Source organism: Acanthochromis polyacanthus, chromosome 16 (genome assembly GCF_021347895.1).
Source record: "Acanthochromis polyacanthus isolate Apoly-LR-REF ecotype Palm Island chromosome 16, KAUST_Apoly_ChrSc, whole genome shotgun sequence".
Lineage (NCBI taxonomy): Eukaryota > Metazoa > Chordata > Actinopteri > Pomacentridae > Acanthochromis > Acanthochromis polyacanthus.
In genome coordinates, this window is record NC_067128.1 from 2147241 (window position 1) to 2170118 (window position 22878).

A 22878-nucleotide genomic window follows, 5' to 3' on the forward strand; every position below is an offset into this window, starting at 1 on the left:
CTGAACCAAGATGAGTTTGAAGCCCCTGGTTTAAAGAAATGCAAACAAATCAGGGAGTTTTATTCTCACAGTTGCAGAACAGTAGCAAGGTGCAGTCACAGAATGGTCTGAGTGCACAAAACTAATCAGGAGGTGAATAATTTCACAACATTTCTATGCAGTTTTTACATCCTGGAGAATAGTGAAAGTTGCAGTTTTAGATCTCTCTGCCATTCATTTAGGTTGAGGCCTCGTCCTGCCTGGGGGGACTACAAAGATGGCTGTCGAGTGGCCTAGGAGGCTCTTGGCACTGTCATTACAATAAATAAATAAAATGAAAGCACAAATGTCGTCCTTCAGGCAAATTTAACCAAAACATGTCCTTGTAAAGTGATTTTAAATGAGCAACTTTATTCTATGCCTCTAATAATGCCCATTCTATGGTTATAGTAGCACTAGAAGTGAGTCAGCAGGATCTTCCAGCTGCTAATCAGTCCAGTTTCACTGAGCTGAAGCAGTTGAATGCTTTCTCTGTTGGAATAAGACGCGTTACTTCGACTAGTTTCACTTTTATCCCAGTTTGGCTTTAAGATGTTCTTTATGTGTTTGAGAGCCAAACAACACGCACGAACAAAGCTGTGCTCATTAAAACATCAGCAAGCGTGTGCGCATTTAGCCTCAAAAGCGAGGGGGGGGGGGTGTAAAAAAAAACACGGGTGCGCGCGCATTAATAAACCGAGTGGATGCAGACGAACGTGCCGGTGCGCGCTCCCGCTCTGAGCAGCGGTGCACTGCTGAATCAGTAACAGAGAGACAAGAAAGAAGCAGCGGCAGCAGCGGAGTCGTCAGATGAAATTACCGAGGCTGTCAGCGTGTGTCTGAACGCCTCACATCACCGGCAGAGTCCGGCCGGTGGAGGCGAGGCTGCGCTGCGCTCTGGGGCTGATTATCCAGCTGTAGGGCAGCGGGAATAAAAACAAAAAGAACACAAGTTAAAGTGATCCTCAGAGCTTACAATCAGGGACTTGGTGGCACAGAGGATCCAGTGGAGAATTAAAATGCAAAGGAGAGCTCAGATTAGGATGAAAAGGTAGAAAAAAATAAAGAGCACGCAGGAGATCAGGAGTGTTGAGAGACAAACTATTTTCTGCAGTGTGAGGGCAGCGGGGAGGATCTGTGGCTTAAAGCCATCACGGAGCTGCTGGAGGAGATGCATTCTTCATTCTGAGGAGGAGGAGGAGGGGAGGAAGGAGGGACGAGAGGGGGAGACACAGAGAGAGAGAGAGAGAGAGCGAGAGAGAGAGAGAGAGGTGAGCAGAGCACACACGTCGCACTATCAACTGAATCCATCTAAGAAAACAACTCTGAGGGAGTCCGGAGCTCCGAGCCGCGCAGCCACCAAAAAGGCAAGTTTGAGCTTCCACCTCCGTCCCTCCCTCCCCCCGAGCCGAACGGCGCAGCCACCGGGACGGACGCAGCTGGTCCCCGCGTCATGGCCCGCGGCGGATCAGGCGGCGGACACTTCGGCGAGCGCGTCCTCCCCGTTCGGGCAGCAGAGAGTGGAAGAGGAGAAGTGCCTGCCGCTGCTTCCTTCGCTCCTTACGCGCCGCAGACGGTGTTGAGTTAAATCGGAGGGGAAACGCACACGGTAAAACAAAATTTACAAAAAAGGAAAAGAGAGGGAAAAAAGTGCGGACGGACACAGACCGAGTGGAAGGACCCATGCAGCCGAATATGCCGTTCCGTGGACTCTCCGGGCTGCTGATCGGAACGCACCGAGCAGAGCTTTACGCACGGTCATACAGCGGGACCGCATGAAGGACGGAGGCGGAAAGAAAAGGGGAAAAGTTGAATGCCGTAGCGGGGTTTGCGATGGATAAAGGCTCGCCAAAGGTAGGCTGGATGTTTGCTTCTGCACCCGAACCTGGGGAGAATTAAGGCCAGGCCTGAGTTGCATATAAATCGGCTACTTTTCACATGAAACGGAGCAGAAAGCTCCAGCAGACAGCCTCATAACGCACATCCACCCATGGAGCTGCACACAGCCTAATCCTCTCACTTTAATTCAGAGATCATTTAAATAAAACGCTATTTATTTGTGGGTTAATTAGACATTTCATCGGGTTAAGGATCACGGCAGTGCACATTTTTCAACCCGAGAGAAAAACCTGACTTTTTTTTCTTCTCTCCTTTTTTCTTTCACACTCAATGCTCTGCACGGTTTTCAATTCGTTCCTTTGTAATAATTCATTCAGATGAACACTGGGCAGCCTTTGAAGTCCACCTGATCCTCCTCTTATCGCCTCTTAAACGCTCCTATCCATTTTAAACTTTTAATTGCGTTTTCTGTCGCTAAATCCACTTCTAATCGGATTGTCCTGGCCGCATATCACAGCGTTCATCTGCTGGTGTGAAACTGTGCTCCCTGGACTGGAAACTAAATTAAAAAAAGAGGTGAGAAAGGGCGTGAAAGTCTTTCTAAACTCACTCCTGTCCGCAGTTTGTCAGTTTTGGTGTCGCGAGGTGAACTCGTGCTGCTGTTCTTTGGATTCTCACTGACATTTTATTTATGCAGCTATAATAATCTTGATGCTGCTGCCTTCTGCTGTTGATTCTGCCGCTGTGGCAGCACATTTTATCACTTCATGTGGTTGCTTATCCCTCCCTCCACCACCACCACCACCTCCCCTGAAGCTTATTTGATTAAATTTAGCTCTTTCAATTTAGAAAAGTAGATCAGAGAGTATGTATGTGTGGTTGTGTCAAAGGATTGTTTCTCCATCTCAAAGAGCTCCATGCAGGCTTCCATCTAGTCAACAAACAAGGCAGGGAATCTTAAAGAAGCAAGGCTGCGAATGCATGGAGAGGAGTGTGTTTTTTCTCATCTTTACAAAATACAGCTCCCTGTCAGTCACGGCTGGCACTCGAAATGAATCAGATTTTTTTTAGAAATGTAAAATTGGTCCCCAGAAAATATTAGAATTCTTCTCATTTTCTGAACTGTGTGGCTCCAGACGCTGCAGGAAGCCTTAACCCAGGCTCACGGTCGCCCCTGTGCTTAACATTCAACCCATCGTTTCCCATCATTGTGTCATCCAGCTCTGACTCAGGGTGGAGCTCTGGTTAAGCTCAAAGCTACAGATGACAAATACTGTCTTTCAATCATGCCAGAGGGGAGAGGGAGAGGAGATGTTTGATGGCTCATAAAAGTTGAAATAATGGATCTGTGGCTTCTACTGTAATCCAGTGGCCTTGTGCTTTACAACAAACCTCCCCGTGCTGAGAAACAGCCCCGTATCGATCATTTATCGCAGGTGGAGGGACTAAATTATTTTCCAATCCCATTTCATTTGACAGCTCGTGTATGTCACTCCAGGCGGAGGAGGAGGAGGAGGAGGAGTTGATCTGTGGCGTCTCTGTTCCTCGACTGCCTCTCCTTTGTTTTGTAATCTCCACCAGCCTTAAGTGTTGAGTTTGACGACGGTGGGTTCAGGCCTGCACGTAATAACGAGCTCCTCCTCAGGCCACCGGCAGAAACAATCGCCTGTGTTTACTGTAAACGCCTGTGTGTTTACTCGTGTACCTCTGCCCACTATGTCGGCTCAAGCAGCTGGAAAGAGGGGGGGAAAAAAGCCAGCAGTAGCAGCTTGTTTTCTGCTGTATTGTTGTTTTTTGGTTGTTGCTGCCCTGGAAATATCTTCCATGTTGGCACACAGAGAACTGATGTCTTCATTAGCCTTATCTTATTTTAGCATGTTTTCCATTAGGCGACAGTGATGTTGCTGAGAACCCTCGTGAATCCGTGAGTGTGTGTCCTTGCAGTGCTCTATTACCTCCTTTGATAGAGCGCAGGGGGATAAAAGCCTTCTTTATGTCTGTGAAACCGGATGTGCAAGAGCTGTTCTGAATATTTATCAGACGCTTTTTTTAACATGGCCAGTGCATAATTTGACATGAGCAGTGAACGGTGTGTTTTGTGACTCCGTCTTTATGTTTTGGGGGAGAAGGAAAGAGTGAGAACGAAGGCCGGATGGTTGGTATGTGCGTGTTTGTATGTTAAATAAAGAGACAGAGCGAAGGAGGGAACAGAGAGGCCCCTTTTTTCCGAGAACAGGCCACCCCTGAAAATACTCATCTAGCTTTTCTTTGTTTTCCCACAGGTCTGTGGATCCAAATGTCACCCCCCCTGGACTCTGCCCTGGTCGGGGACCAGCAGTGTGTGACGGACAGGCAAGTGGAGCCTGCGGTGGCTCTCTTACTGCGTGGCTTCAAATTGGCCCTGGCTGAGCTCTGCATGGAGCAGCGAGTGAAGAGTCCTGCTATGGTCTGATGTCTCAGCATGGATGGAGTCAGTCAGAGGACTGGCCACCACTAATGAGACCATCGCTCTTCAGCTGAGGACTAGCATTTACAGGATTACTCCCACGGTTTCCTGCTCTTTCCCCAGCTAACTGCATCATTACCAAACTGTTCTAGGTGGACTTTTCGTGGCTCTGGTTTTTGGTGGATATATACGTCATTGCCTTCCTGATTTTCAGATTTGTTTTTGTTTTTTTTTATTGTTGGTTTCCATTTTCCTGTTTTGTTTTTCCACTATGGAGTTTCTGGCTGGACCCTGGAATAAAGATTGGGCTTCATTCCTGCAGTTTTGGTTGACTGTCATCCTAAGCCTCCAAATGCAATTCAGCCCGGGTGCCTCTTGCCCGGAGGAGTGTCGTTGTGACAAATCGTTTGTGTACTGCAACGAACGCAGCCTGACATCAGTGCCTCTGGGGATGCAGGAGGGCTACAAGGTCCTCTACCTACACAACAACCAGATCAACAATGCTGGCTTCCCTATGGAACTTCACAATCTGGCTTCTGTGGAGACTGTGGTTCTCTATGGCAACCAGCTGGATGAATTCCCCATCAATCTGCCCAAAAACACCAGGGTCCTGCATCTCCAGGAGAACAATATCCAGACCATCTCCAGGGCAGCGCTGGCCCAGCTGACTCAGCTGGAGGAGCTTCACCTGGATGATAACTCCATCTCCACCGTAGGGGTGGAAGAAGGGGCCTTTAGGGAGGCGGTAAGCCTCAAACTCCTCTTCCTCACCAAGAACCACTTAAGCAGCGTTCCCATTGGCCTTCCTGAGGACCTGAAGGAGCTGCGGCTGGACGAGAACCGCATTGCTGTCATTGCAGAGGAGGCTTTCCAGAATGTGACACGCCTGCAGCGCCTCCTGCTGGACGGGAACCTGCTGACGGACGAGGGCATCGCTCCAGGGACCTTCCAGGACCTGGCCACCCTCCGTGAGCTGGCCCTGGCCCGCAACTCGCTCACCTTCCCCCCTCCCCTCCTGCCCAGCCAGTCGCTGGTCAAACTCAGCCTGCAGGAGAACCAGATCGACCAGATCCCTGTGGCGGCCTTCGCAGGTCTGAACAGGCTGGAAAAGCTGGATATTTCCAACAACCAGCTTCAGACTCTGACGCAGGGCGTGTTCGATGGCCTGTCGAGCCTGAAGCACCTAATAGTGCGAAACAACCCATGGCGCTGCGACTGCGCCGTGAAGTGGGTGGTGGTGTGGCTCAAATCCCTGCCTTCCTCCATCAACGCCCGAGGGTTCGTGTGTTCGAGTCCGGAGAAGGTGCGTGGCATGACAATCAGAGAGCTCACGCTGGATATTATCGAGTGCCCCGTTCACCCCGACCAGCCGCCCTGGCCCACCCTCCGCTCCACACCCCCTCCCCCACCCACCACCACCCCTGTCACCACCATGATCTCCACCCTCATCACCACATCCGCCCCTTACTACTTCGACTCCCCCTCCCCTCCTTTACCTCCAATCCATAACAACCCCCCTGGACCCCTGCCTCCTTACGAGGACCCCCTTCAGATCTCCTTCCACGTGGTGAACTCTACCAGCATCGAGGTGAGCTGGGCTTCGTATTTCACCGTCACAGCCTACAAGGTCACTTGGGTCAAACGGGGCCAAAGCCAAATAAACGAAGGGATGCGGGAGAGGACGGTGAACGGGGACCGGCGGCACGTCAGCCTCACCAACCTGGAGCCGCGCTCAGTGTATCGGATCTGCGTGCACGTTCTGGACACCCTTAACTCCTACAGGCCCGGAGAGGATACGGTTTGCTCCGAGGCCAGGACCAAGGCTCCCGCGTCTACGAAGCCTCCCGGCAGAGAACAAGCTCCTCAGGACAGCATCAACTCGACGCTGCTAATGGCGGGGATCATAGGCGGCGCGGTTCTTATCATCCTGGTGACGCTGCTCGGCCTGTTCTGCTGGCACATGCACAGGAAGAGCCGGTCGTCTTCGACCAAGTGGAAATACAACCGCGGCAGGAGAAAAGACGACTACTGCGAGGCTGGGACCAAGAAGGATAACTCCATTCTGGAGATGACTGAGACCAGTTTCCAGATAGTGGCGCTGAACAATGAGCAGCTGCTCAAGGGAGATTTCCGCATTCAGCCCATCTACACGCCCAACGGGGGCATTGGATTTAGAGACTGTCACCTCAGCAACAACAGCATAGCCTACTGCAAGAGCAGCAACGTGCCCAGTACAGAGTTCTGCCACACGTGATGCAGCAGCACACAGTACAGCGGCAAACACACACACACACACACACACACACACACACACACACACACACACACACACACACACACACACACACACACACACACACACGCACTCACACGCCAGAAACACTCGCATAAAGACACACACATACACCGTTTGTGTAGACAACAAAAATATAAAGATTCTAGTGAAATATAACTGTACTATATATATTTCCAAGTTCTGTCTACGATGTAATTTATACTGTGGATAATAATGTGGGATTCTCTGCTATCTTTTTTATTCCTAGAAGAAGAGATACAAGTGTTTCTTTTTTTATAACCAGCAGGGTTTTGAAAGTTGTTTTAATGGTCAGTACTGTACATGAACATGGATGTGTACAATCACGGCACCCTGGGTGTAGCTTCTGACAAAAACGCTGTCAGCCTTGGAAATGTTTGGGGGGGGCGCTTCAGAGGGCTGGGATACTTTGCTAACCACAGAAGCAAAAATATGGCCTTTTCTTTGCGCTTTGAAACCCCGCACACCCTCCCCGGTACAACAGAACAGCGGTAAAAGACAACACAGCACAGGGGAAATCCAAACACTGCTGATTAGAGCGCTGTGGAAGTATAGCACTGGTGTTGTAAAAAAGAATTGAAGTGCACTTTCTTATTAATGGTAGCAAGGCAGGAAATGAGCGATCACATGTAGGGGAATGTGGAAGGCCGTGAGGGGGGAATGTCATCGGTGCTGCTGAAAAGCCTCGGCTGAGATTTCCCAAAAGTCACACTAAAAGCATCTTTGTTCTGCTAGTTTACAGTGGAGTGAAGGTGGGATTAGCCTGGAGACGCTGTTGGAAAAGAGAGAGGACGTGCTATTTTCAGCAAATTCAGTTATTAGCATGAGCATTAAAGCAACAAAGGGTGATTGTGTCTAATGAGGTGCTGAGACTTGCAGATCCTTCTTGGAAAATGTATTTTTCCCCCTCTGTTTTGGCGAGTGAGGCCACAAGGGGGCAGTTTTCCTCACCGCTACATGAGTGGGGCAGAGAAAGAGAGGGCAGAGCGATCACTTTACCTCCACCGTTCCCCTGGAGCCCATTACCCAGACGGCATTACTCACGCTCAAACAGCATTGTGTGGCGTATTCTTGCTCATCGAGCTACTTAATGATGTGGAATCATTTAAAACTAACAGTGTTTTCCGCGTTTGGTGGCTAAATGATATGGATTTTCACCACTGTGGTCTGTTATGGGATGATGGTTCCTCCCTCTGTGCATGTGTGTGTGTGAGAGAGAGATGTGATGGATTTTCAGACGGCTCACACGTAATTATACACTCACTTATTTCATCCCGGTACCGGCGTTCATTAGACTTTCTGATAAATTATGAAATTATACCAGTAAGATGGCGCCCCGCCCATGATTGCGCCTCATCAAACCCCTCGTCATTTATCCTTGTATCCACGCTCACCAAACGGCCTATTTCATTCTCGCTACGCTCACCTGAACAATGCACCTTCTGCAAGGATGGCTCTCGCTCAGCCTGCCCACATTTCCCCTGTTTTCTGTCCCTGCCTGTGTCTGACTCTGCTCTGATCCCTGCATGGGCTCAATTAAAACAGTTTCCCTGCCCTTCAGCTCGTAGGCTGTGGTGGCAGCTCTTTGCATGTGAGGTGCCAGTGAGAGGTCTTCATTATGCACCTCTTAAGAAGACTTTATTTGACTTGACATGATTTTATTTTGAGGGCCCGAGCTTAAAAGAACCCCCCCCCCCCTTCCCTCCCTCTTCCCATAATCCTCAACCAAAAAAGGGAGAAAATATGTAGACCTTATTTTCACTTGGCTGCATGAGGCTCCTGCTGGGTTTTTTAACTCTTTGCGAGGCTGCTCGAACACGCTCTACACGGCAGACAAACTGGGCTTAAAGCAGAACGATTTCTCAAGGGCTCGTACTCGTGTTATTCCAGAGTGTCGGGATTATCTCCGAGAGGATTTACCTCAGCTGTCGGAGTATCTTTAAAAGTAGCTGCACTTACTGTATTTCCAGCAATAGCTCAGATCACGATCACACGGACTTTAATTTGAGACGTGCCCGGCCTCGGTGCTTAAAACCTGTCTAACTACGAACACCATCAAAGAATTCAATCACCTGTCCAAACGTGTCATTTAGTTTCATTCTATGTCTTCAGATTTAGTTTTCATTCAGCCTTAATTGGAATGTCATGTTTCTAGAAGCACTTAAAAAGGCAATAGAAAATATTTAAAGTAGTTTTATGAGAGTTACCTGAGATGATTGAAATCACTGTGATGTCTGTGTGCTGAAAATGAGGCCTAGCTTCGCATAAACACTGGAAACAAGGAAACAGCCAGTCTAGATCTGTCCAAAGGCAACAAAACCTGACGTGAAACCAGCATGTGTCATTTTTACACATTACTTTGTGTATGAATTAAACAAATATGATGTAATGTGCTAATTAATGAGCTTTAGACAGAACTAGACTGGCTCTTTTCCAACATATTTCCAGCAAAGCTAACCAGTCATAAAATGTGCTAAACCATGGACGTAGCATTTGGGTCTAACAAAAAGTGACTAAAACTGGCATTCCATCTCCAGCCAGCAGGGGGTGAAGTCTGATCGTATAGAAGTCTATGAGAAAATGGCCTACTTCTCATTTGATTTGTTCTCTCAGCAGACATTTTCCAAATAAGTTTATGGTCTTAGTTGCTGATTTCGAGCCTCCTTCAATACAACATGATGTTAGTTTTTAAAGTTATGGTCCCATATGGAATAAAATAGACAAGAAAGCATGGTGTGTTTTAAGGATGGGCAGGCATCGCTGTCGTATGGGTATGCATGGTGTCATCGAGTTTTCATCCAGATATACCCCTCACTAGTCATGCAATTCCATAAAACCAATGGAGATCATTACGCCCATCTTTTATATACAGTCTCACCTGTAGCTTCATAGTCACGATACAGAAATTGCTTAGCGTTTCCTTAAGGTAGGAAAAAATCATATCAGTTTTAGATTTTTACATCAGTTTGGTGATGCGATCTAATGTGCTAATTAGTGATCTTTTTAGCTGCTGGTAGTTTTGGACGTTCCTTTTTCCAGCTAAATTAACCAGCCTTCATCTATGCTCCATACTTGCATGTTTTCTAGCAGCCAGCAGGGGGCCTCTCCTCTGGCTGCAGCAGGAATTTTGATTCTGTTGAAATCAAGGAGAAAATGATTCTATTTCTCATGTGTTACCTCGGTATCAGGGCTGCCACTAATGATTGTTGTCTCTGTCAATTAATCGACTAGATGTTTGGTTGATAAAATGGTAAAAAAAAAAATTGTGTTTCTCAAATGTCTCATTCTGACCACAACCCAACAATATTTTGTTTATTTAGTAGACCTAAATATCAAATAGTCAATTAATTCTTGCAGCTCCACTTGGTAAACACTGCACTGATGAATTTAAAGACTCAATCACTAATTTCAAGCATTATATTATCGGTTATGGTTCCATTTAAAGTATAACAAACAGTGATCTGTTTCCAAGCAGGACCACCGTTTCCACGAGCTTTCAGTTCAGTCCAACCCTTACTTATCACATCTGGTTGCAAAAACATGACTTTTAAGGCAAAACATCGCAGTTGCTACGTCCATCTTTTACATCCAGGCCATGCTCTCAGCTGTAGCTTCATATTTACCACACAGATATGAGAGTTAACAAAAATGTAAAATACGTTCATTTGTGCCACCACCATCACCAGATAACCTCCACTTCACCTCGACTTGTATTCATGATAGGTTTGGATGATTTCATGGCTTTATTAATATCTTCTGTGGTTATCAAAGCATCTCCACTTTTTTTATTTCTACTAATATCCACATATCAGACACATCCAGACCGTCCATCGACACCCACCGGGCCGCCCTGCCCCGCGCTCAGATCAACCCTGCCGAGCGCCTCGCCGACAGTTCGTGGCGTGGTTCTGCTTCATGCGGCGCCAGCTGACCATGATCCCACGCAGCGACACTTGAACATGTACAACCGATGCTGTTTTTTTTTTTCTGTTGTTTTCGCTTCTCGATTTTAAAAGAAAGCCCTATTTTAAGTCACTTGTGGATCAAGCAAGTCAGGTCAAACCATTGCAACGTCTAGCATCTCCCCTGTCTGTGAATGTGTAACGGAGACAGATATTTGCCTTACCTTTTATGCAGGACTGAATGATTAGCTGGAGAGGGAGCAAAGTGTGAGGAAGAGAAAGCAGCAGAGAGGATGAGACATAAAGAGACGGCAACACGAATGCTGAACCGAAAGCACATTTCTCCGAACCGACTGCGGCAACAATAACAGGAAGAGCGACACACAGTAGCTAACGAGAGACTCCGTAGTGCCAGAAATGAAGTGGTGCATTGCTAATGATTGGAGCAGGCTGGGAAAGGAGCTGCGCTGGTTGTTTTGCAGCGAATATTACTCTTAATTTTGATGAAAGAAGGCGGCCGCGGCGCCGTGACCAATGGAATTACACAAAACATATTACAGACTGCGAGCGTCGGTTTTATTGCTGTTTCAGGGTGCCGAGAAGTAATTTCCCTTAAAGCCCATTGAATCGCGTTGAAATAATTATGTTTAATCACTGAGACAGACGGAACACATGAAGCTGAATAGGTTTAAAGTCACCTTTTCTTCCCGCAGGCTGCAAATATCTATTAGCCAGCGATATTCATTCAAGAGTTTTTGCATGTACTGTATTTAGCTTCATAGCCTTTCATTTTTGTCACACCAGGGTTTGGACTTTCAAATCTTTTCCTTTTTTTTTCTTTTCCGAGAGGTGGTTAAGAAACAGCGTGAGCGACCACATGCTAAGGTTTTTATGTGGTTTAGTGGAAGCAGGCAGGAACTTTACAGTGCATGTAAAATGGCTATGTTGGGATACTTTGCCATCCTGGCGTCTGGATTCTCATCGAGACACCGCAGTGTTACGTTAGCCATCCACACCGAGACGTTTTCTTAGGAACCAAAGTTAAAAATTTCTGTTCTCATGATGAAATATTGATGTTGTTCCATGTATGTGCCTTGAGGTTGAACTTACAATGTAAAGTCCTTGAAACCTTTAAATGTTTTTGCACAAACTGTAAATACTTAAGTGAAGCTTTTTGAAAATAAAAGAGCCATTGGATTTGAGCGATCACTCCTTTTCGTTTTTGCAAAGAACGAGTGATCCTGCACTCTTTGTCTTTTCACATTTTTGTACAGGAACACGGTCCTTTCTCAGTCTATTTTGGGTCAGACACTAGTAATTCTGGGTCATAGATTTGTGCTGTACCAAACCATGCCAAGTTATCCGCTTATTTCTATACGGGAAGCTTGAGACATCTTAGCGTAGCCACCGCGGCTTAGTGTTCAGCTGGGGAAAATCCAGGATGCTCTCTCCTTCCACTTGTATGGCACAGCTAAATCCCAGAATGGGCTTTTTTCTCCAATCCCTGTGTTTTACCAACTTTTTTCCCCCCACATGACCGCATCCCAGTGTTGCCTCTGCAGCCTCCGGCCCGCTAAGAAAGCCACATTAGCCCAATCCTAATTCACTATGACAATTAACCACAGCGGGAACACAAAAGGGTGTGCCGCTCTGGTATTTTGAGCGGGAAATTGGTGTATTTCTTGAAATCCCTCAAACGTCAGAATGTGATTTGTTGTTGCAGAATTGCAGGCTTCACGTGGAGGCCAACGGGGTAAAAGGAACCGAGGCTTTGGCACTCGAATCGTCTACTTTGCTGTTCTGCCCTCATTCTGTGCGAGTGCCATGAATGATTTAGAGTGTGATCTCACCCCAGTGCATTCATCAGGATCGGGTTGGAAGTTCATCTCCAAGTTTGTGCTAAGCTAGTCAGAAGCAAATTATTTGCTCAACTTTGTTGGACCGAGGAGCGTCGTACGGAGTCGAGGCTCTGGAGTTGTGCAGATTTGAACGTGTGCAAAGCAAAAATAAGCACTTATGCAAACAGGAGGCCAATGTAGCTTCACAGGCTTTAGCATAACTGATCAAATGTAGAGTTCTTTGTGGATGCAGGTGTTTTATTAATAAGAAAATAACATCTTACATGAAGAACTAAATGCAGTCAGTGTTCATGTAGTCAGGCAGAATTATTTAAGCTGAAAGTGCTCATTATGACTGATGTTAATATTAATATATTCACAGAAAGACCGGGAACCATCTGTTAAAATTACACAAGCTGATTTTATTGATTCATTTTTCTTATTTCTGCGAAATGTAACTCAAAATATTCCCAGTTTACATGAGATTCAACAGCATTTGATCAAGTGTCAGATCAAATTTGACGAGTTAAAGAATAATTAATTCACTTGGCTACACAGGTGCATTTAGATGTAAAACTACTTTTGCTTCCAAAACTTACACCTTTAAGGATTTAATTGATCAATCCTTTGCAGATGTGATTGTTTAATTTGCACAAAATCTGATTAACCTCATAGAAATCTAAAGTTTTTAGAGTTGGCAGTGATACAGAAAGTGGCAGCTATGCTAACCTGGCTCATTTTATTAATTAAGCCATTATAGTTATTTTTGTGAAATACAATTCAAAATCTTTCTGGTTCACAAAATATTAAACAGCAGTCGATCAAATTGGGTTTCTTTCAACACGTCAAATTAGGAAGTTCATGATAATTTGCTAAGTTAATTCAATTAGCTCCACAGATGCTCGGCTTTAAATGGAAGAATTGTAAATGTTAGCCAGCAGAAAGTCAGTGGAGCATCAGAAGCTGTAGCAGAGAATACAGTTTAAAGGTTCAAATGAGGTGGTACACCGCCAGTAATAGAATAGAAATAAGAGAGAATATAGTAGAAAGAGATAGGACTGTGTTTTTATTTAGGAGATATTGTTTTTTTATTTAAAATATTCTGAATTTCCATGATATTGAACAGCATTTTATTAAATGGGGTTTTTGAACATGTCAAATTAGCATAACGTCATACAGTACAAAAATATTTCAGAGTTAGCAGTAATAGACAAATTAGAAACTATGCTAAACGAGCTTAAATCCTTTTGCTGTAATTATTCTGTAAAATGTGAATCAAACTCTTCCAGTTTACATGATTTTTAAGAAGCATTTTATCAAGCGTCAGGTCAAATGTGTCACCTTGCATTCAGATGTGGTTATTTAGCAGGTTAATGATAATCTGATGGGCTAATTCAGTTAGCTTCACAGCTGCTCCACTTTATATTTAGCAGATGTATGTAAGCCGATGTTAGTTCACAAGCTGTGGCAGAAGCTCCAAAAATGACACGTTTACGTTCAAATTAAACATTAAACCTGACTACTAATATTTCTTTGCAGATGTAGGAATTAGTTTTATTTGTATAGAATCATATTATAAATACAGAAATACATGTTTTTGGGGTTAGCATTAATACAGAGACTGGAAATTCAGCTCCAGTAGCTGTCAGAGTCAGTTAATAATTGAGGGACTGTTGAAGTCCATGGGATATATCTGCATACATTTTTATTATAAGTAAAACAAAATGACTGTTTTTATGTTCGTTATGATCATGTCTTTACAAATTCCACAGTTATGTATTATGGAAACAATCACTTCTTAATAAAAAATGACTGGATATCACTACAATGTCAACTATGACACAAAAGGTCCTGCAGTTTTACATTGAGCGTATGTGAAATGTAATTCAAGGTCATCTCAGTTTAAATGCTATTAACCAGGTCTAATGAGTTAACCGTATCACCTTGCATTTAAATGTGGCAAATTACTTAATGCTAATCTGATGAGTTAATTCAGTTAGCTCCACAGCTGCTGCACTTTATTTTTAGCAGGTGTAAATATGGAACAACAGGAAGCATCACAAGCCGTAGCAGAACTTAAAACACAGATAGGGATTAAAATGATGCTAAACTCAACGACCAACAATATTATTCACAACCTTAGACGGAGATAATTTAGTTTAGCAGTTTAACCTGATAAAACAAAGTCATGCGTCAGTCAGGCCACAGCAGAAATATGAGCAAAAAGGAAGACAGAAAACATTGAAACCTGTCAAATGAAGTATAATGTACAAAAAAAAGACAAACTTGATAACAGCTTGTAAGATCAAGTTCTAAAATAGAACAGCTACAAAATACCTCAAAATAAAGACCATTGAGTGCAACCAGAAGCCGTTTAATACACGCATGTCTTGAGATTTTCTTTAAAATGTAAATAGAGGAGCAACATTTCATTGAATGAGGAATTCTTTTCCTAAGCTTTGGAGCTGTTATTGCAAAGACTTTTATACCAGCAGCCTTGATGGAGGATCAGTTACCCGATGCCTGGAGGTAAAGCAGAGCAGAGGAGTTCTGAGCTGTGACAACACGGCGTTTTAAACAAATAAAAGCACCTTAAAATCAGTTTGTATTGAACCGGTAGCCGGTGCTGGGAGGCCGGCCATTCCAGAGGTAAAGAGAGAGAATTAACCTTAAATAGATTAAAGTCTTCATGTCGCTGAGACAGAAGATGGATTTCAGTGTTCTTCAATATTTAAAATTCTAAATGTTGTTCAAACTCTTTACATTAAATTAAATGACAGCTTAGATGCATCAACACGTCTGAAACGACAGTTTTAGGGGTGAAATGAAATATAAAAGCAGGTGTAGGTATTTGGCACTAAATCATGTAGTATTTAAAAATATGTGTGTTTCAGATCGAGCAGTCACAGAAAGAGTGGGAACGGTGCCAAACCAGCTAGTTTCACTGAGCTATTTTTGCTATTTTTATGAAACGTAATTCTAAAACTTCTTTGTTTTCATTCCATTAGTCAGCATTTTATCCAGTGTCAGGTCAAATATTACGTCTAAGTGTAAAGTCAGCATCTAACTTTGCATTAAAAAGTGTCAAAATGTCAAATTAATGATTATTTAGTGAGTTAATTCAATCTGCATTTATTCTAACAATTTAATCAAATGTGGTGCTTGAAGTATTTTTATTTTTCTGGAATGTTTCTGTTTTGTACTACTTGTATTGTACACAAAACCTGAGATTAAATGTTTTAAACAGTTAAAATTAATCACACATTTGCCAATGCAAAAGACTGCTTACACTTTAAAACAGCAGTGAAAGCAATCCAGTGAAGCTAATAACACTCATATTTCTCTGCATTATGCTGCTACTTTGAGTAAAGGATGAGATTATTTGTTCTGTCACCTTTAACAGCTTTAATCTCCAATTAAGCCAGGGATGTCAAAACATCTTAGTCCAGGTTTCACATTCAGCCCAGTTTGTTCTCCAGTGGACCAGACCAGTAAAATCACAGCATAATGATAACCTATAAATAACCACAACTCCTAATGGTTCCTTTGTTTTAGTGCAAAAAGTGCATCAAAAACAAAAACGCTCATCATTTGCACACTAAAACTTCCAGATCACAGAATGTGAATATTTAGTCACAGATATCTGGAGCTGATGATCTGGCATTTTACTTTATGATCAATGTCATCAAAAGTCAGGCAAAAATAGACAAAAAAAAACAACAAAAACAAGGAAAAACATTCCAAAAACGAGCACAAAGCGAGAAAAATTGGACAACAGACAGAAGCGAGGCAACAAAAATGAGGCAAAAAACAACAAACAAAGCAAAAGACAAGATGACAAAAATTAGACAAAAAACACAAGTGAGAAAAAAGGAAACACAAAATGACAAAAATGAGAAATAAAATGACAAAAACATGAGACAAATGACTAAAGTCAGACAAAATACAACAAAAACAAGACAAGATATGACAAAAATGAGGCACAAAATGACAACAGAACAGCATCTAGTGTTTCACTTTCTGATCAGAACAACTTGTCATGTTCTGGAAGTTATTTTAAATTTGCTATTTGCAGTTACTGTCTTCTCTGTAATCTTTACTGGACCCTCTGGAGGACCGCTTTTGGCCCACGGGTCGCATGTTTGACACCCCTGAATTAAGATCTTCTTTCTTTGTGGTGTTTTCTTTCAGTGACGCATAAATCTTTACTGATTAAACCGGATTGTTAGAAATAAAGTTAAAGCTCGGTTCATTTAAAAAAAAAAAAAAAACTCCATCTCTGCTTTATTTTCCAGAACAGTTCTAACATTTCCCAGCGTTGTGAGTTGTTTTAAAGTAAGTCGGTTGTCTGTCTTATTCCATAAGGCAGGAAGTAATAAAATGTGAGTTTCTGCCTTTGAAATATTCAGTGAACAGCTGTTAGCTTTGGGTTTTTTTTAATATATCAATGCTTTTCCTTGCCAAAAGAGCATCTTCACTTTGTGATCCACATTTAAGCATCTTCTAATCAGCCTCAGTGTGGAGGAGAAACTCATTAAAGGGAGCAGTTTAAGGCAGTCTTATTCCAGGTATTACAAACATCGACATCTGCCAGAATGAACATTGAACTGGCTGCTTTAAAGCGCTGCTCCGTTGTTATCCCGTCTTTCACTGCCCTCTCTGCTCTTTAATTAAAGCCTGAATGCAGGTGAGGCCTTTGCCTTTTCTCCGTACGTCGGGCTAATACGAGTCACGGCGGGTCACTGCCTGTCAGCCAGGAGCCACGGACATCCAGTAAAAAACAACAACACCTAAATCAATTTAGGATCACCTTCTGCTGCTATGGAAATTATATGAAAAAGTAAATGAATGGAAAATTGGACCAAACAAGCAGCAGAGTTTTCACTTCCTCCTGCGTGAAGGTGAAAGACAAAACGGCCTCTGCAGCTTCTGTTCTTTGTCGTTTCTCCTCAAGGTTCTCACTCCATTTGATGCTCGTCATTAAAATTTGATGCTGGGAGATGAAAGAGACCAAAACACAGAGGCAATAGGAATCCCTGTGCAGCGTTTAAGCGTCGAGCACACGGGGTATTTTAAGCAGGCGTCGATCGGGACTGTTTGAGATGTAAATTCAATTTGTCCCCTCAGTTTTAGATTCCTGAGCCGGTGCTCTGTCACACGAGGGGAACAGAACTCTCGCCTGTTTTTCAGCAGAGAAAATGTGCAGGGCTCTGCCGCGATAAGGAAGATATTTTCTGTGCTGAAATGAATGCTCTGAATGCGGGCTGACAAGTCTTTAGAGTCCGCGAGGAGACCTGCTTTCAGACCGCAGCAAAAAGGAAATAAATGACACAATGTGTGGCACATTCCTCCCATTTGCACCTCATGGAAAGTGTCCCTGCAGGTGTAGCCAGGCCTAATTGGTGACAGAATGAGTTCCACGATGCAAACAGCAGCCTGAGAGGGCGTTCACAGGTACCGGCACAACAGAAGCAACCCCGCTGCTCAGAGCCTGATGCAACCCTCAAACCCAATCCTGCAACAGACGTGAAGCTTGCAGCGGTCAGCCGGTGTTGATGTTGTTTCCTAGAGGCCGTCTCACTGCTGTTGTTCTAGTATCGGATTGCAGCGTTTCTCTCAAGCAGCAGCTGCAATGTGAACCATTTTGAGGTAAAATCATGCTGACAGAGCAACACGGAGGAAAAATGGAACAATAGTGGATTTTCTCGTGTTTTAGTTACATTTCTAGAAGCACCGTTTCTGTCATTTGGGGTTTTTTAACAGTGTTATTCAAATTTGCTGCATGAAGCCTCATTGCTATCCAACATTTAGGCTTATTTTTATACATTTTGTTAAATTGACACCAGTAAATTAGCAATTAGCAGCCAATGTTTGAAGTCCAGCTGTGGATATGAAGACAACATCACTGGATTAATCTGAAACTGCAGAAAAAATGTAACCAAGAAGATGCTAAAGCGAGTTCAGGAGACTGAAGCAGATCTATGGACATTTATTTGCATCACATCTGAAATAATATGATGCAGTTTTATGTCCTGAAAATGCATGCAACATTCTTATGCTTTTGTAGAATCCATGGATGAGATAATATGATCAAATTTTACGCTCGGAACCTGCAAGTTACATGATTCTCGGATTACATACGCTACCGTTGTAAAGTCCCACTTTTATCCATGTGCTAACATAACTGCACAAGGGTTTTCTAACCATCAATGAGCCTTTCAGCAGCATTAGCTAACACAATGTAGCATTAGAACACAGGAGTGATGGTTGCTGGAAATGTTCCTCTGTACCCCTATGGAGATATTCCATTAAAAATATCCAGCTAGAATAACCATTAACCACATTAACAATGTCTACTGGATTTATCATTCATTTAATGTCATCTTCATTGAAAAAAACTGCTTTTCCTTCAAAAATAAGGACATTTCTAAGTGTATTCTTGTCATTTTGGACAAATTCAAGGAAGTCTGGGCATAAATTGTGAGTCAATTAAACAAGTTTTAAGTCAAAACATCTAAAAACTGAAACCTTGTCTGGTCATACTTTCCTCCCATCAGATTCTACTGATGTCCACCAAAGGCTGTATTTTAGTAGAAATATAAAGCCATAACAGGAACTTTATGGAGACACTGTAGCAGCCTCAGCAGAAGACGTTGCTCTTTTTTTTCCATTTTGACGAAGAAATAATTTTTCATTGTTGTAATTTGGGATAATTTTGAGTCATTTTAGATAATATTTATCTTAATTTGCACAAATTGTAATTATTTTGGGATAAACTGTGAGTAATCTTGGACAACTTCAAATCATGTCAGACAATCTTTAATTGATTTTGAACTAATTTAAGTAAAAATAAGGACGTTTCTAAGTGGTGGTAGTGTACACCCCCTGTCAAAAGTTTTGAGACACTTTCTCATTCAAATAAATTAGAACCCGTCTCAAAACTTTTGACAGGGCGTGTAAATCATGCTTACATGTTCCTAATGATGTGAAAAATGATGTTAATGGATTTTACCTCTTCTGCTATTACTTTTTGTTTTACAGCTGTGTCGCCCATTAATCTGCCCCAAATTTTAGAAATGCTGTTTCCATCGTTTAGGGATTTAATGAGGTATAGTGTCGCTGTTTTATGTTTCATTCTGGGCTGTTTTCTAACCTGTGTTTAGTCCAGTTAGCACCAGTAAAGGGAAAAAAATGGTAAAGCAGCTCCTGTTTGCACCTATAGATATACAAACAACTATTATTTGTATTATTTTGGTCCTAAAAACACAAGTTCTAAGGTGTGGTTGAGCTGAAGTACAGCTATGAATTAATCTCAGTGATCTTTCTGCTTTGATGATTGTGGATTTGTCTTGAAATGACACTTTATCCCCTTAAACTGGTGTTAGAGTTTTTTACAAAAGTGGATGGAAAGCAATGGAAATCTGACACAACTGTGATTATTGTCTTCAAGCAGGATAACAGAGAATGACAAAATCAGGTTTCACGTTTTACATTTGGCTCAGACTTTCATTAAAACTAAGTTGCAGCAACACAAACTATTCATTTGAGAGGAATCAGCTGATTTATCTAACCTGAACCAGTGGCTTTAATATGCCATGGAAGGTGGTCCAACAGTTCTCTTTATGTTTTGTGTGAGCAGATCTGTGGATGTTCATTTGCAGTTTAAGTCCGTTTCTTAACATACTTTTTGTCAAACTGGCTCCATTAAGAGTTGAATGTTTGCTCCTGTGAATAAACAACTTCCACTGGCTTATTTTAGTGCTAATAAAACACAAAGATCCTGAGGCAAGTTCTGGAGCAGATCTATAGATGTCTGCGTCTGACGTGAAGTGATAAAAATGTTGTGCTCTAAACTGTAATTCACACTTTCTAAAAATGTGTTCAGATGTAGATGAGAGTCATGACTGCGTGGTTTCTTCTTGTTTTTATGCACCGCCTCCTTTCACCTTCCACATCCAACCCTCTTCCGCCTCCCTGAAGAGATACGCCTCTGACATATGTAGCGTAGCGTGTTAGCTTAAAGGGATAACCTCAGAATCCGCTGTTCTAAATGCACAGCCATATGGTCAGTTCAAACGTAGTGAATTCCCTTATCACAGATGCAGCAGGTGCATCCCGTCATGCCTGCTGCAGCGATTACAGAGAACATCCTTCCACAGTGCAGATCTTTGATGCACAGATCTGTGGATATGATAACGCTGCAGCATTTCCCCTCGTCTGCTTTCAAAACCGCGCATTAAATTGATATTAATTTTCTCCATCCATAACTACAAGATGCTGCAGCCGACTGCCACGTTAAAACTATCAAGTTGCTTTGCTTGTTTGTCAAAGTCCAACATCTTCCACACATTTTCTCTCAGTATATGAATCAAACTTTGTCTCCACATGAAGCTGCACAGAAGGGAACTGCTGCATATTTGTATGCTAATTGCTGATTTCTCCCTCTAGCGTACATCGCAGTGTTGCTCTTGTTACCATGAGAAAGGTGATGCCTCCTAACACTTGAGAGTGGACGGCTAATTGGCTCGGACCTCCACAACACGTCCTCCGGTTTCCTTTACTGAAAGAAACCACCGGCAATGAAAAATATCAGCAGCTGGGGATGTTTTACATGCATGTATAAAGGGAAGAAACAGGAAGAAAATGCAGAATTCCTTCACATTTGCGATTTACCGGCGCCTTCGAGTCATCCGATGGCTAAACTGAATCTGAACCGAGCATTTTTTCAATAATTAAAAAGGCAACCTGTCAAGGAAACTTGGAGTAAATTCCCCGGTAGACGGCCAGATTAAAGTTTAACTTTCTCTCCGGGAGCTCGGCGGCGCCTCCATATGTCGGGACGGAGGGTCAGAGGAGTCGCTGGTCCAGGTGGGACGGAGCAGCTGTGACCTTGAGAGGGACTGGCCGTCTGCTAAGGCCCGTAATGAATGAAGACGGTGATGAATAGTGAAGGCAAAAGGCTCACGGCTTTCTGGAGGTGACCAGGAGGAAGTGCTTTCTCTCTCCTCTTCTTTCTTTTGTTAATTTTCGTGTTAGGTGGAAGTTCAGCGCGTCCGAGGCCTCAGCCGAAAGAAACCCACCGAAGCTCGACACAGATTCAGGAAGTGCACTGCAAAAACTCAACATCCTACCAAGTCTGTTTGTCTTATTTTTAGTCAGAATGTCTCATCCCACTTGATTTGAGATAAATTCACTGAACAAGACACATTTCAGCAGATGGAGGGATTTGATTTAAGAGAACGCATCTTAAAAATCTTGTTAAGTCAAACAATCTTGAAATGATCTTGTTTTAACCCTCTGCAGGTCAAACTGATCTGTTTTAAAGTTTAAAAGCGTGGAAAAAAATTACATATTTTCACAGTGAAAGCTTCCACATTTTCAACATTTTTGTGGGAATTTTTTTTTTAACATTTTTTGATGGAAGAAAAAGAATTGCTTAAAAAATGTTTCTTTAAGAACATTCAGATAAAAATCAACCAAAATCCAGCGAAATTCGCTGGATTTTGGTTGATTTTTATCTGAATGTTCTTAAAGAAAACCTTGCAACTTTTACTGATACATATGAAATCACTTTAGATATTTTTAGGATTTTTTTTGGAAGATTTTTTTCATTTTTTGCAAAATATTTACAATTCTTTTTAAATTTCTTTAATTTTAAAATTTTTATTTCTTGCCAAATTTGGGGATTTAAAATAAATAAATAAATAAAACCTTTAAGAGAAACGTAAGGAATTTTCTTCCAGAAGGTTTTGCAATTTTTTTATAAATTTGGAGAAATTTTTTGCTGAATTTTTTGGATTTTTTTCAGACGAGGCAATAATATGTTTTGATGACAAAAGGGGGGTTAAGACACCTAATCTTGACAATCCTGGTAAAATGTAGCTTAAAATAAACTTTCCCAGCTAATTTTAAGATCTCACCAAGCCACTTTTCACTTCTTCTATTGGCAGATTTTTTTTCACTTATTTCAAGGTAAAAGTTCCTTGAAATAAGTTTATTTTTCCTTGTTTTGAGAGGGGCATTTTTTCCAGTGTAGGAGGAAAAACAGGGTTTTGTCTGAAATCAGAGCTTCTTTTATAGAAAATAAATCACGGGATTTCTAATATAAAAGCTAGAATCTCTCCTCTGGGGGCATTTAAGAAGCCTGTGACCCATATTTCAGAACAAAGCTGCAAATTTAACCCCTGAGTGTATTTTTGTGGGGATGTCAGTCAGAACAAGGCCTCATGCTACGTATTTTATGACCGCGGCAATGACTCGCTGGTTGGAAGCCGAGTTTTCTAAACATGAGTTATGAGGAACCTTGATCAGAGAAAATGAAGTCTACACTGTAAAACTGTATGCGTGTGGACAAAATGAGTGGTTACAGCTAGAAAAAAATGCATTTGAGGAGAAAAATAGAAAAAGTAACAAAAGACCAAGCTTATCTAATGTGAAACGCAAGAAAGAAAGCTTTAGGGAATCACTGTTTGCTCCTCTACACTGTAAAATTCTGTAATTAAATGAACCCTTCTTTAACTA

The 22878-nt window shown here is 42.6% G+C and overlaps 1 protein-coding gene across 2 annotated transcripts in view; it reads left to right on the forward strand.

Annotated features, from left to right (window-relative positions):
* Positions 1-11721, forward strand: part of flrt2 (fibronectin leucine rich transmembrane protein 2) — a 63587-nt gene extending 51866 nt beyond the window's left edge. Inside the window, exons 1-2 of one of the 2 annotated variants that reach the window (XM_022216008.2) lie at positions 784-1872; positions 4140-11721. In XM_022216008.2, coding sequence (XP_022071700.1) covers positions 4575-6557 — 1983 coding nt within the window. In that variant the 5' untranslated portion in view covers positions 784-1872; positions 4140-4574 and the 3' untranslated portion in view covers positions 6558-11721. Of the gene's footprint in view, positions 1-783; positions 1873-4139 lie in introns of those variants that run through there. The other variant, XM_051936588.1, reaches the window with a different exon arrangement.
* The last annotated feature ends 11157 nt before the right edge of the window (positions 11722-22878 follow it).